This window comes from Puntigrus tetrazona, chromosome 4 (assembly GCF_018831695.1).
Source record: "Puntigrus tetrazona isolate hp1 chromosome 4, ASM1883169v1, whole genome shotgun sequence".
NCBI classification, from domain to species: domain Eukaryota; kingdom Metazoa; phylum Chordata; class Actinopteri; order Cypriniformes; family Cyprinidae; genus Puntigrus; species Puntigrus tetrazona.
In genome coordinates, this window is record NC_056702.1 from 9,158,065 (window position 1) to 9,173,769 (window position 15,705).

Sequence of the window (15,705 nt, forward strand, 5' to 3'; positions counted from 1 at the left end):
ACGGTCATCCAGCAAACACCAACAGGATTAACATGCTGATCCAGCATTGAAGTTGCTGTTTGTTGGGACAGCGAGAAATAGCCTTAATTCAATTGGCTTATGGTCTGTCCTGCGCCTTAAGGCTGGCGACGGTCATGGTTTTTCGACATTCAAAATGTGTGAGGGATACACATGTGTGTACATTTACTGTAGGTTATATAAAGACGCCTGACGGAAATAGATTCTGCAGCAGCGCTCCTTACTTGACTCACTAGCTCAAAAAATACTTGCATCAAAATGTGCATTCACCATATTTCTGTACTTATCGGTTATCGGCTTATAGTAGAGTTCTGTGACATTATCTATTCACATAAAACAATTGCATTTAAAACGGTTGAGTTAAGATGTGTTGTATTTCTCGTTTTTTTGACGAAATACACAATTCGAGTTTGGATATTTACTGCTCATTGGACAAAACGTACAAATTTATTTCTATAGCACATCAACATTTTGAAGGCAGGATTGAAGGCACCCAAAAGTGTGAAAAAATAACATTCGTCTACGGCTTTATCACAGGCTGGGAGAGTGCATGCACAAATTATGCATATGTGAGAAACATGTGCTAGCGCTCAAAAGTTCTGGATTGGTAATATCTTTTACGTTGTAAGAAACGATCTTGGAAAACACTGGCCTCCGCAACAATATAAAGCGGCTTAATATTTCTTGAGCACAAACATCCGAGCTTTACTAAGATTTCTGAAAGATCGCGTGACCCTAAAAGCTGGAGGAATGTCTGCTGAACAGGAATACATTATATTTGAAAACACATCCATGCAGGAGCTTGTTATTTTAAGCTGCGTCTTTTTACTTTATCGGTCGATGAATCAAAAAACGGTTTTAAACGGCTAAAATAAATGGTTGTCCTGCACAATGCCCAACTACACAGGTCGGCGATCGTTACGCACAAATCAATGAGCCAATGAGAATCGAGTATTCCACCGAGCCATGTAATAAACACTTTTTACTGTTTGAAACCCAAGCCTCCTCCATCAACGTCACGCTTAATCTATTTTTATGAGGGTGCTTGGTGGCCGTCCTTAAGAAACGGGCCCCCGACGGGGCCGCTGGGGCGCGAGGGGCCACTGGCTCATCATGATGCCCATCAGCGGGATATCTGTGCTCACCCCCACCGCCACAACACCACTCGCGCGGTCACGGGCCAAAAATGTGTGTCAGTATGCGTCAGTTCAACACACGAACCCACGGGCCTGCCCGCCCACACTCGTACATACACAACACACACTTACATGTGCGGAGCAGCCCTCAATGTGTCTCTCGGTATTAAAGCAAATGTTTTATCATCGTCGAGGTGTGAGGGAGTGCAATACAGGTGCCAAAAGGAAAGAAAAACCAAAAAACTGAAAAACGGGGAGACTGTGTGTGTGTGTTTGATGGGCCTGCTGTGTTAACGAAGGCAGTAGCCATCTGCTAGTGTAAGAAAAGACAATTTGCAATCTGTGCCTTTGGAGAGGTGACAGGAAGTAATGAAAACAGGAATGCAACACAAAGGACAAGGAAACGCATTATAACACACACACACACACACGAGTCTGCGAATCGTAAGTGTCGGACCACGCACACTTAAAGGATACATGCCCTTACACACTTACTCACACACAAACACGTCACTTTTGAATCATTCGTACTTCACGCAAGCTGTCTCTATGGTAACTACCGCCAGCAGTCATGGCAACCGGGTAACAGTTGTCAAAAAAAAAAAAAAAAAAAAAAAAAAAGCTAAACTATTATTACGAGCTAAATGACTTCTGACCGCCTACCAACACGGCCCGAGCACGGCAAACATAAACCAGCGGCTGCTGAGAAACACTACTTGGCGCAGCATGTGACACATGGAAGAGCAAGCGCTATTTAAACGCTTTCAATGCAATGGCAGCAATCAGGGCCGCGCTAAAAATACAGGCCGTGCGAATCGTAAAGAAAAAAAAAACTCAACGAAATGTCATTTTGAGCACTTTTCTTGCTTCCCAAAACCATTCGCGTAAACCGACGGGGGCTGGCCTTATTTAAAAGTCCAAAAGAAAACCACCACGGCTCAAACCAGACATTTTTTGGAGAAAAAAAAATCAAAAATCAAAATAGCTTAAATAATATAAAAGCCACAGAAAAAGCCTTGAGCGGCCAAATGATCCATTCGGTTCAAAACTATTCCAGACTGGTTTGGACGCATTTCGTTTGGGGCTTAAGTTCGTGATGTTCAATCAAAGTCACTGAAGTCAATTAATATAAAATAATAAATGTGACATGAATATGAGAAAAGTAAAATTGCTAATTTCATATTAATCAACTAAATATAATAAATTAAAATAAATTATTTTTATAATCTTATTATAGATACACAGAACGCCATTCAAAAGATTATGTTTTGTAATGTTTCCTATTTTAATATACTTTAAAATGTCATTTATTTGTGTGACGCAGCCATTGCTCCAGCCTTCAGAGTCACATAATCCTTCAGAAATATGCCGACGACCTATCAGCGTGGAAACTGTTTTTTTGGATTCTTCTTTGATACATAAGAAAAGCATTCATTCAAAACGGAAATCCTTTCCAATAATGTAAGGTATATATACTAGAACTTTTGATCCATTTATTGCATTCTTGCTGGATTTCATTGAAGAGCAAAACGTTTGAATAGCGGTGCATTTTGTACCACAGGCTTCATATTTTGAATAAACGCCGTTCATTCGAACTTTTTATGAATGAAAGAATCCCGAAAAAAGGCATTCTGAGTCACAGTTCCTAAAAATAACGGTTTTCATCATTGTTTATGAATCATCACGACAGAATGATCGATCATGTGACACTGAAGTAACGATGCTGAATATTCAGTTTGCTTCACAGAAATAAATGATGTTTTAAAGTATATTATCATAGAAAATTACATTTTAAAGTGCAAAAACATTTCAGAATATTCTGCATTTTGGATCAAATATTTATATCCTTGATGAGTGTATATATAATATATATTTATATATTATATATATGAATTGAATCTATTGCAAAATGAAAGTCCATTTTCATTTTCTTGTCTCCAGTGATGGTCATGTTTGTATGTGTGTGAGAGAGCAATCTCTGAGCTGCTGGGGAATGCAGACATGTTGAGCCCTGTTATGAATATTATCAGATGAATGCCTGTGGTAACCCTGAGGCCGGACACACACACGCGAGCCTACCGCTCACTAATGCGCTGTATACACACTCGTACGCAGGCTCTTACATGCACGGAATGACACTGTTGAGACACACAAGAAACACACAAACACAAAAGCCTCGACGACCGCCTTTGTTTGCTTTGCGTCAAAGTCTCTGCCTGCTCGCGCTGAGTTACTCTGCTTCTCCTTCAGGAGGCAAAAACACGCATATAGGAACCGGCCGAAATACTTGTCTTAACTAGGCCGTTTCATTTCATAATGAAACTACGAGTGCGTAAAATAAGAATTATACTGACTCTAATATTATGCAATGACTCCCAAGTAGCAAATTCAAATAACCACACACATATATATATATATATATATATATATATATATATATATATATATATATATTTAGTGCATGTCATATTTCTTTATAACATTATCAATACCGTGGCAAAGTAAACGTTCCTTATCATATCAGTAATTTTGAATTGTGCATCTTGAAACAGCTCACTGGCCAAAAGAAGAGCGATAGAGCCACCTAGTGATGAGAAGATGCTTTACAGCTTGAGAAGCGGCTGCAAACATTCATAACCTCCATAAAGCTACAGGCTGACAGGTGAGATTTTGGAATAAAATGAAAAGTTGATCAAGTTGAATAGTATCTAGCTGATTCGGGTGACATATTGGTTTGCCTCAATTCAATTTCTATTCTCTAGAAATAAAATTCAAGCAACAGCAGTGACATATGAGAGGCGGTAAGCAAATATATAGTTATACTGTAATTTTAGATACATAGACATTTAGTATATTACATTTTTTTGGGTTGAGTAAAATTCTTGTTTTATTTAATATAGCTTGCATTGCAGTATCTCGTAACTGAACATCGTATACATTACCTTCGGGAACACCTCTCAACTTATCGCTTACATTTTTCGTTTTTATTTGTAAACTTTGTATGTTTGTCCATTACGCTGAAACCTTGTGAGTAAAAAATTCAGCTTTGCCATGAAATGAATAAATAGCATTATCAAATATACGAAAATGATTTTAAACGGCAAGCAAATGTTATGATATTCCTGTTTTCTTTTTAAATAAATGCGGCCTCGGTGAGCATAAGACATACACTCGGGTGCATGATTTGGTTTTAAAATGAACTTTGACCTTACTGAGCCACAGTGCGCTTGTGTAATTGCGTTTGTGAAGAGCAATAACACGCATCCCGTCACTCTCTTGTCCAGCAGCCCTGGCATCTGTTGCCCTGAGCGTTTATGAGCTGATTTAATCTGCTATTTCTCTCTCTTGTCCCCTGCCTCTCTTCACACTGTGGGAACCAAACCGCTACGGCTGTGCTATCGGTCGCCATGTTTCATTTTAAGGACGAAAACAAGGCAGTGTTCTGTCCTGTCTCCCTCAGAGGCTTTCTCGCCCTTCCTCTTCTTGGCTTCAGACGAGGGCGCCGCTGTGTGCTACACTGCGTAAAGTGTCTTCTCTTTCACTCGGAGAGTCTCATTTACAGCAGAGGGTTCAGGACAGCGGCCCGGGAGACAGAGGCGCTCTGTGATCTGTCTGAAGCGAGGCTCATTAGGGGAAGTTCAGAATGTCCCGTTCCGTGAACAGCTCAACCACTCACACACACACACACACACACACACGCACTCACACACACACACACACACACACGCACTCACACACACACACACACACACACACACACACACACACACACACACACACACACACACACACACACACACACACACACACACACACACACACACACACACACGCACTCACACACACACACACACACACACACACACACACACACACACTCACTCACACTCACACGCACACTCACACACACACACACACACACACACACACACACACACTCACACACACACACACACTCACACACACACACACACACACACACACACACACTCACACACACACACACACACACACACACACACACACACACACACACACACACACATACACACACATACACACACATACACACACTCACACGCACACACACACTCACACGCACACACGCACTCACACACTCACACACACACACACACTCACACACGCACACACACACTCACACACGCACACACACATACACACACATACACACACATACACACACTCACACGCACACACACACTCACACACTCACACACTCACACACACACACACTCACACACACACACACACACGCACACACACACACACGCACCAACACAAACACGCTGAGTTAAAGGGATAGTTTTTCATGGAATAATAATTATGTTTGTCTTAACGTACTCACCCACGTGCCATTGCAAACTGTATGACTTTTAATTAAACACAGCAGGAGACAATTTGAAGAATGTGCTGCCATTTAAGTGTTGCAGCGTCCGTATGAATTATGTGCCTTTTTGTGAGAAAATAAAATCAGAAATGTTTCTTTTACGTACTTCCATTCCTAGATTTTACATAATTATAACCAGTGACTAATTGCACGTGGAAAACAGTGTTATCATAAGTGTTACTTATATACTATTATAGTATTTTTTGCTATTGTTGTTGCTTTAAAGTTTCTATGTGCTTTCATTAACTTTATTACATTTACATTTACATTTAGTCATTTTGCAGACGCTTTTATCCAAAGCGACTTACAATTGAGAGTACAATTATTATTAACCAATTATTATTATCAATTAAGTTATTAACCATAGACAACAATGCATAGTGTGCATTAAAATGATAGATTTTTCATTTAAGCCAAAAAACATTAGGATATTAAGTAAAGATCGCGTTCCATTAAGATATTTTCGAACACATTTCCGTAATATGCACTGGTAAAAATGCCATCTGGACAACTTTTTTCAATTTTTTTTGCACCCTCAGATTGCAGATTTTCAAATAGCTGTATCTCAGTCAAATATTGTCCCATCCTAACAAACCATACGTTAATGTTTGAAGCTGTTTAGCTTTTGGAGTCCCAAGCCGTTTCATGCTGATTCTAACATCAAACATTAGCATATTGCCGACCTGGGAAAACCTGATTTTCACTTTGGTCTGAATGAAAATGCATATTCATTCCTTGCCACTAGATGTCACTGCAAACACTGCTTTAAATGAAATCGACCAATCACTAAAGAGGTAAAAAAAATAAATAATAATAGTTGGATGAATCGTTTGGGAGACGCTGAACAAATAAGGTAAAAATAAATGCATATTATAAGAAAATTCAAGTGGTTTTTGACATGCATGTCAAACCAAAACATGAACCTTCTATAACCAATAATAGGGGCACTTTAAACATCAGGGTGTTTGGGGGCCTGAGAAGTTTTTACATGATATTTGATGCTTTTTTTCTCAAGTATCTAAAAACATTAACGGCTGAAGTCTGATTACACTGAAAAGAAAACATGAATGAAAACATGTTTATGCTTTGTTAGTGAGAAAAAAAAAAAAAAAAACCAAAAAAATAATTTAAGTCACTAAATGCGCACTTGTTGTTATTATGACTAAACAAACAAAAAAAAAAAGTAGACTCTTTGCAGTTGCCTTGTATGATCAAAAATGATGAAAAGTATTTTTTTTTTTAGTGATTTTGTTATGTAATTTTGTTATTTTTATCAGTTTATTTTCAATATTTCTATTATATATAAAATTGATATTTATACAGAAAAAAATTACCAGTGTGGGCTTCGACCCAAGAGGGTTCATGAAAATAATTTTTCATAGTTTTAAATAACACAGGTGGAAACGCACGTTATTTATCAAATAAACATATAGACTACAATTCTTTTTTTGATATTCTTTTCCTCTACTTTGGAGCTAGACAGCTGCCGTTTCCATAAATGTCCATTATATATGAAAGAGCAGCATTACCGTTGTTTTAAACGTCTCTTTTTGCAAAATGTGCAGAAAGCTGAATTTGAACAACACAGCGAGAAAACAAAAAGATTGAAAGTCAAAACTTTGTCATAAAACGATCACGAAAATGCGAAACTTCCTGTAAGTGTGGTGTTAAGCAAACATTCTGCTGACATCGGTGTTATTAAAGCTGTGTGCATTAATTAAACACCGAGCCCGAGGACAATTTTAACAAAACACACAAGCGTGCTGTAATAGCTTCACCACAGTCACATGGGCACAACTGCAAACACAAAAAATGATAATACCTTCCACAACTTTCTTTTTTTGCTTTGCTAAACTCATTCAAAACACTCATTTTCCTTACTCTGGCTCCCTCTTGTGGTTAAACTCATGTGTTTATTCCCACTGCAGCATTCCAGTTACTTTCCACAGCGAGTGGGAGTGTGTGTGTGTGTGTGTGTGTGTGTGTGTGTGTGTGTGTGTGTGTGTGTGTGTGGTTTTTTTTCGAGAGCTAAAGAAATCACATCCCACATTATTATATAACCTGCTCATTGCTTCTCTCCGTTTCGCTTTCTCTCCCTCGGCTGAAAGTGAGTGAAATTAGCATACGTGAGGCTGTAATTAGAGTCATTTAACACCGTATCTGTTAAAGCAACACGTCACGTGATCTCACTGTCATCAAACATCCCATTTATCTTTATCAAACAAGGAGGAAAAAATCCATCAAGCATTCAGAACCACGTGGGCTGCAGGAATAATTACTGAATTACAGGTAAAAAATAAAAGACTGTGTAGTTAATTCCTATGTTACAATATTTCCCAAACATGCAGGCTATGCTCAAAAACAGATCATGTCTTCTGGTCAGTGTCACGCCAGAGATGCTACTGTTATGTGCGGGTTTTGCTGCAGTCGGTAGCGAGACGGATCGCACAGGATTGTTTATCAAACAAACGCAATTACAGGCAAGATTCAGAGCTAACCGAAACTGTATCACGATAAATCGGCCAATAGGACGTCAGAATGATTCAGGAGATGTCTCAACCTCTGGGTGTCATTTCAAAAGTCCTATAGGAAATGTTGTTTCAAAAGGCAGCTTCATTTCCAACAGCACTATTACAGCAGTAACAGAATACAGTAACTTGTGTGTGTGTGTGTGTGTGTTCATGCATAAATACAGGATCACACATTCGCATATATTTTCCTAAAAGACATATATGCTTATATAAACACACACACACACCCACACATATATATATATATATATATATATATATATATATATATATATATGTATATGTGTGTGTGTGTGTGTGTGTGTGTGTTTAAATCACTTTACACTGGAAAAAGAGTGATATCCAGCCATTAAAATATATCATATTTAGTGCTGTCAGACAATTGCGATTAATTGCATCAAACATGTTTGTTTAGATGATACTGTGTGTGTAATGTATATATACACACACACACGTATATATATATTTATTATGCATATATAAAGACACACACACACGCATAATGCATATATTTTGAAAGTATCTACATGTACTTATATTCAGATATTTCATATATAAATATTTTTAATACAGAAACGGGACATTTTTCTTAAATATATACATGCGTGTGTGTGTGTGCGTATTTATAAAATGCATTTAAAATACACCGGCAGTATACACACATATATTACGTGAACAAACATGTCTATTTTTTCATTTTATTTTGTTGCGATTAATCACGATTGATCATTTAACAACACAAATTATATTAAAGTATATTATAAATACATTTATTTGAGATCTATCCACAATTTACACATTTCCCCATTTTTATTTGATTTCCCTAATACTTTCAGGTTTCAGGACATCAGAAGACAGGAAGTGAGGTAAGCGGGACTTACATTAATGAGCTCGATCTCCCAGATCTTCTTGACCAGCTCCATTGAGGTGTAGCCGTTGATGAGGAAAGACTTGGTATAGTCTCCCAGCTCCAGAGACTCCAGCCATTCTGCCACCGAGGTGGGGTTATTTCCATCATAACCAATGGGCCGGACCTTAAACATAGAAACGACTGTTAAACTAGCGCATCAAGAACAACACCAGAGGCTGGACACAGTCCGGGTTATAAATAAAGAGGTCTAGCAACAGGAAATGTTGTTATTCTGTGCTGGAAACACCTGCTAGCATGAATTTCCATTCTGGTCCACATTGATTTGGCGGTGGTCTAGCCGATAAATAGGAGACAGACAAGCTAACAAAACAAAACTGTGTGTTTTATTCCTAGGGAATAATTCCCGTATTTACGGGGAAAAAAATACATATATTGAACACACAGGCTTTGGATAAAAGCATCTGCCAAAGTGCAGAAATGTAAATGCAGAGCGAGAGAAGCTATCAGCTAAAACAGAGTTTGAAAGCGCTGACTGCGGATGAAAACTTGAGTTTTTCTCTTTTCACAGCGAGCCCTCATATCTCTCTCTCTCACACACACACACACACACACACACACACACATACCATTTCCTGTACTTAATCTTAAACTCGACTTCTTTGTAAAGCAATCGTTTTCATTTTGGACCTAAAAATGAAAGTTCTGCCATCCTCTAGTTTTTCACGTAAAGTAATTTAACGGGCATCGGGTCGCCCGAGCTCCCAAAATGACGAAAGCAGCAACATAAAAGTTGAAAATCACAGCGACTTTAATTGCACATTTTTTCCTAAAAAGCTATTAAATGGCTTTAGAAGACATTCACTAGTAGCCCGAATCCACATTCGCTTCTCTAAAATGAAAAAGAACATTCTTCAAAGTATCTTTTTCTGCGTAATTGTTCTCTATATATGTTTATTTGATAAGTCGCATAAGTTTTGAACGAATTAAGCGTGCATAAATGATAGCATATTCGTCGTCGCTTTCGGCTGAACCATCCCTTTAAACTCGCGTCTTAATTTCACATGAAGCGGGCCTGCATTGTGTGTGTCCTTTCTATCTTATCACAACGCAACCGTTCCCCTCTGCAGTGTCCTTTCAGAGATTGTGAAGGAGAAAGGGAGTGCAAGGTTGTTTGGGACACAAGTGAGATTTATTTGATGTCGGGTCTCCCGCCCAAGCGCACACACTCAATGCCAGAAGCTTTGCTGGATTGCTTTAGAGGGGGTCTTAAATGGACTATTCTTGGGGGAGGGCGCACCCTGGGAAGCGTGTGTGATGAATGTGGATACAACGAAACCTCATTTGGTAATGAAATCCACGACACACATGTATCACATGCAGAATGTCAATGATTAGCACGCGTTTCATACTACATTTCGTGACAGCGCTCTTCAGTTCGGTGTCTTTTTTGCGTCAGTGATGCTCCCATCACGATTGCTTGACCGCAACTTACCAACCTTTTATGAGTGATCCATTACATTCGCAATAACCGAGAAATGTATATCATCATTAGAGCTTCACAGCCACTGGTTACTATGTGCTGTCGTTAAAAATGATTCATTGTTTTTCACGGAAGAAACAAAATCTTGAGGGAATGTTCAGTTTTTTTTAATTACAAATTTGCTTCCAAAGGCATGGTTAGATGATATTTTTAGAGCTGAAAGCACCCCGAGGGAGCCCTAGGACGTCCCCGGTGTCTGTACTCACCCTGGGCAGCAGGCGAATAGCCTGAAGAAGCCGCTGTCTGTGGGCAGAGTTTAAAATCCCGATCTCTAGCAGGTCCTGGTCCTCCACAACATTACTACCCTACAGTAAAAAAAAAAAAAAAAAAAAAAAAAAAAATCAAATAGTTTGTACTACTGTTAAGATTGAACAATAACACTTATGTAGTTACAAAACATACAAATAACAACAACAATAATAAAAATAATAATATTGCAAAGCAAAAAAAATTAATAAAGTAATAGGTTCACTGCAACAACGCCACCTGCTAAAGTAGTAATCAAACTAATAATATAAAAATGAACGAATAATAATAATAAGCAAAACATAAGTAGAATATTAAAAATAATCAGTAGTAATAATTTGGACTACTTTAGAATTAGGTCGTAGCAACAGAATAAAAAAAAAATAAAAATTGTGACGATGGACCACAAAACCAGGCATAAGCGTCAAATTATCCATCGAGATTTATACATCATCTAAAAGCTAAGTAAATAAGCTTTCCACCGATATATGGTTTGTTAGCATAGGACGATATTTAATGAAGTTCTAGCAATGCATAAAACCCATCAAAAGTAGGTTTGAATAATGTCTGAAGGGCTTGTAGATGTCCTGATTGGCTTGCTCGTGTGATCTGAAGAGGGCAATTTTTTTTAATTAGAGCAAATTGTCTCTCATGCCTTATTCGTTACGTGTCCATGCAAACTAGATGGATTCCGTCCAAGCAAATGCAACAGAAAATATGAGTATTTAATGCATAATGGCAATTTAGAGAGTTTAATGCATACGGCAGAAATAGTACGAGCAGTGTGGTAAATGTAAATTTACATTTAAATGTAAAAGTGCAGGCTACATAATATCGTTTTAGATTAAATATGTTTAGCAATATTAAACGTATTTCAATTATGCAGTCATTTACTGTTTAGCCCTAAAAAGGGAAGTAATCAGCATTTTTGTGAATAACTGTCTAAATGCAGATATGCTGAACATTATTAGTGTACCACGGAAATAGATGCGTAAGCTATCCATCAATGTTTAAGGGATAATTAACCAAAATAATTCTGTCACCGTTTACGGTATATACAATAGGAAATATGTACTTAATATCCTAATCATTTCTGCCATGAAAAAATTCTATAATTTTGACCCATACAGTGTATTTTTGGATGTTTCTACAAACATATATGACTTATGGTTTTGTAGTCCAGGGTCACAAATAATACTATTAATACTAAATAAACTGGTGATGATTTATTATTGTTATCATTATTATACTTGGATGCAATCCATCTAGTTTACATGGACACGTAACAAATAAGGCATAAGAGACAATTTGCTCTAATTAAAAAAATTGCCCTCTTCAGATCACATGATCAAGCCAATCAGGACATCTACAAGCCCTTCAGACATTATTCAAATCAACAGTCCACGACGTGATGTGCACAGGTGCAAAAAACACATGTTGTCTTTCTCCCCCTCTCTCTCTCACACACAGAGCACTATTAAGCAACCGCTATTTCATGCTGGGTTTCACCTTTAACGACCTTTCAGTGACTCCAATCAACCTCCTATCCAACAGGGCCAGAGATGTGAAAAAACACACTATTCCCAACACACGCGGCTTTCCTTAATAGTAGATGAATAGGATTAACAGTATCTAATTTCTGCCATGTGATTCCCCTATCTGACACAAAACACAAAAATAAAGCTGCAAACATCTATCGCTCCACAATGCTGGATAACCTCTATGAGCCCGCTCAAGTATAATATAAGTAAAATACAGCCGATGAAATCACTTCTGAGCACCAGCATCTGCTATAATCACCGCGATACAATCCAGACCAGAATACTGGCATGCCGAGTAGAGTTAGATTGATTGCAGGTGTCTCAAGACATTACTAATCAGTCACAGCGCGGACCTGCTGGAAGCTGCTGCTAAACACTGCCTGCTATTTCTTCTAATAGCACAGTATGCATTATGCAAAGATAAACGTTTGTAAGAGCGGCATTCTTCATTGCTGCCACATTACACTGCATGTTTAATTCAGCAAGCGGCATTAAGTTATCGTCTTGAAAATTAATACACGTTTAATCCAAGCTGGTGGAAAAACGTCTGAACTCTCAGCAGTTCGGTCAAATAATGGGTCAAGAAAAATATGTTTGAAATTAAACTCGATCATTCCAGTTCATTCGCAATACAAAGGTCGAGTTGAGTCCATTGCGTATTAAATATTTTCTTCTCTCGATTTTTTTTTTGTGCCAAATGCAATGGAAAATACGACTATTTAATGCATACTTTGGAAACTTTGCAGAGTTTAATGCTTACAGCAGAAATGGTACGAGCGGTGTGGCACGCATATAAATTAGGCATTTAAATGTAAAAGTGAGGGCTACATAATACCATTTCAGATGAAATATGTTTAGCAATATTAAATGTATTTAAATCTATGCAATCATTCATTGTTTAGCTCTAAAAAGCGAAATATTTGTGAATAACTGTCTAAATGCAGATATGCTGAACATTAAAATTACTCACCCTCATTTTGTGCAACATATACACTTTTTTGTTCATATAATAAAAGTAAATGACTCACTATATGGAAAACAAAACAAAACACGTGTGTGTTTCAACACCTGTGAAGGACGAGCAAATGATACAATTTCATTTTTGGATCCGTGTAGAGCTTGATATTTCTTTAAAAACACTGCCACAACCTATTCTCATCAACGGATCCAAACCTTCTCTAAAAGTGTCCACAATAAAACATCCTGAGGGTCAGGGCAAATGTCTTTTAATATCAAAATGCTAATAACTAAAATAACACTACAGTGTGAATGCTGTATCTCTCGAACAGTGCGAAGGTGAAAGATATAACGGCTCATAAAAACCCTCATAGCGAGCTCAGAGTAAGATAAATGACCGGTACCATGACGCTAAATTGTTCATCTCAAAACTCCCCGAAGTCCTGCAGTGAGATACTGCTATCATTTCTCCGGCACTTAACTGCTCAGGAAATTCTGTTGCCTGGCTCTTTCAGACTGAATGCACTGTTTAAATTTTTACTTTTAAAATGACTCTTGTTACAACTGAATGTTTCAGCTCTTCCTTGTACCGAGGGAACAAGAGACTACACACTGCAGTCTGTCTTATATATATATATATATATATATATATATATATATATATATATATACACACACACATATACATATACTTTATTTGAAGAAACAGAGAAGCAAAAGCATTCACAGAAATGAGAAACTTTACAAGCCCCACACATCAGAAGGAAGCAGCAGACCTCCATCTAATATTAATTGTATCTGAAGGCCTTTCAGAAGCTTTATCCTACAGAGACCAGAGAAAAAGGGAGTGTGTGTCTTTGTGGTTTGTCCAGATGTCCCATTCATCCGGAGGAGATGCTTTTGCTAGAGGCATAAAATTACATAGTAATGAACTGCTGACTGGACTAAAACACATAAAGGTGAAGGGTGCGGGTTTTTTTGCACGTTAAAATACGTATCCCAGTTTAATGTGCAGAAACAACACCGCTCAACCAATGACATGATGACAGATGCGGCAAGTGTTCGGGAAGATTATTTATCATTTCGTTCTGTTCAAAACAGCCGAAAAGGTGAAGGTGACAACACTAACAGCAGTAAACGTCGACGACTGCGTTGGGCAATTTTTTCGATTTCGACAGAATCATGTTTAAGATCATGTTTTTACGCTTTAATGTTTTTAAACGTTTCTTATGTTAATCAGGGCTGCCTTTATTTGACTAAAATACAATATGAATGCTGTGAAATATTAAAATAACTGCTTTCCATTTTAATATCACTTAAAATGTAATTTATTCCTGGTACGGCAAAGCTGAATTTTCAGCAGCCAGAAATCCAGTCTTTAGCATCACATTATCCTTCAGAAATCATTCTAATATGCTGATCTAGTGCTCAAGAAACGCTTCTCATTATTATCAACGTTGAAAACAGTTGTGCATGACACTTTTTTTCTCAAGACTGTTTGATAACAAGAAAGAATAGCATTAGACCTGCCCTAACTACTTAGAGTAGATACATACCCCTAAATTATAAACATTGTGGCCGCTGTATACGATTTTATCTCATATTTATATCATATTGGCTAAGGCAATATCACACAAGTGATGTTTTAGTGCCAAGTAGCACAATTCCAAATGTGACATTAATCTTATACAACAGTTCAATAAATAAGACCTTAATATTGTTATATTTTAGACACAATATTGTTTTTGCTCAGTTTTGCCAACACAAATATGACCTATTAAAGCCACAGCAGATGTGTTTTGCATCACAACACATAAATCATTTCATAGTTACACACTAATTAAAAAATGTACTTTTTTGACAGTTTTTTTGTAATAGGTCACCCTGGACTACAAAACCTTAAGTCGCTTAAGTCGTAATAATTAAAAATCAACTGAAATGAAAACTTAATTTGGACAACTTTAAAGGCAATTTTCTCAGTATTTTGAGTTTTTTGCATCCTCCGATTTCAGATTTTCCGATAGTTGTATCTCGGCCAAATACCGTCCTATCCTAACAAACCATGCACCAATGGATATCTTATTTATTTCAGATGTAGAAATCTCAGTTTTGGACAACTGGACAGTCACGATTGATTTTGTGGTCCAGGGTCACATGTCAATGTCTTAACTGTAATGCTTGATCAATGTAATGTACCATTGCTGAACTAAACCATTAAAGCCCTAAAAAATCTTACTAAACTGAAACTTTTGGATGGCTGTGTGTAAATAGTATATATGTTGTTAATGAGCCTTATTTATGTCTGAGTCTGAAAAATGTGCATTATAGTTCGTTCCAAAAACAACAACAACAACAAAAAAAAACATCTGGCTGCTGTAACGTTTTAAACACAATCATGCATAGCTTTATAAAAACTATGCATTCAATTAAAAATCTTTATACGTGACTTTTTTCCTC

At 37.5% G+C, this 15,705-nt stretch overlaps 1 protein-coding gene across 15 annotated transcripts in view; it reads right to left on the bottom strand.

The window, feature by feature from the left end:
• anks1b (ankyrin repeat and sterile alpha motif domain containing 1B) overlaps positions 1-15,705 on the bottom strand; it is a 166,263-nt gene that overhangs the window by 54,484 nt on the left and 96,074 nt on the right. For all 15 annotated transcript variants that reach the window (XM_043237048.1, XM_043237054.1, XM_043237050.1 and 12 more), the window contains 2 exons: positions 10,711-10,809; positions 8,975-9,127 (listed from right to left, as the gene is read on the bottom strand). In XM_043237048.1, coding sequence (XP_043092983.1) covers positions 8,975-9,127; positions 10,711-10,809 — 252 coding nt within the window. The remainder of the gene's footprint in view (positions 1-8,974; positions 9,128-10,710; positions 10,810-15,705) is intronic.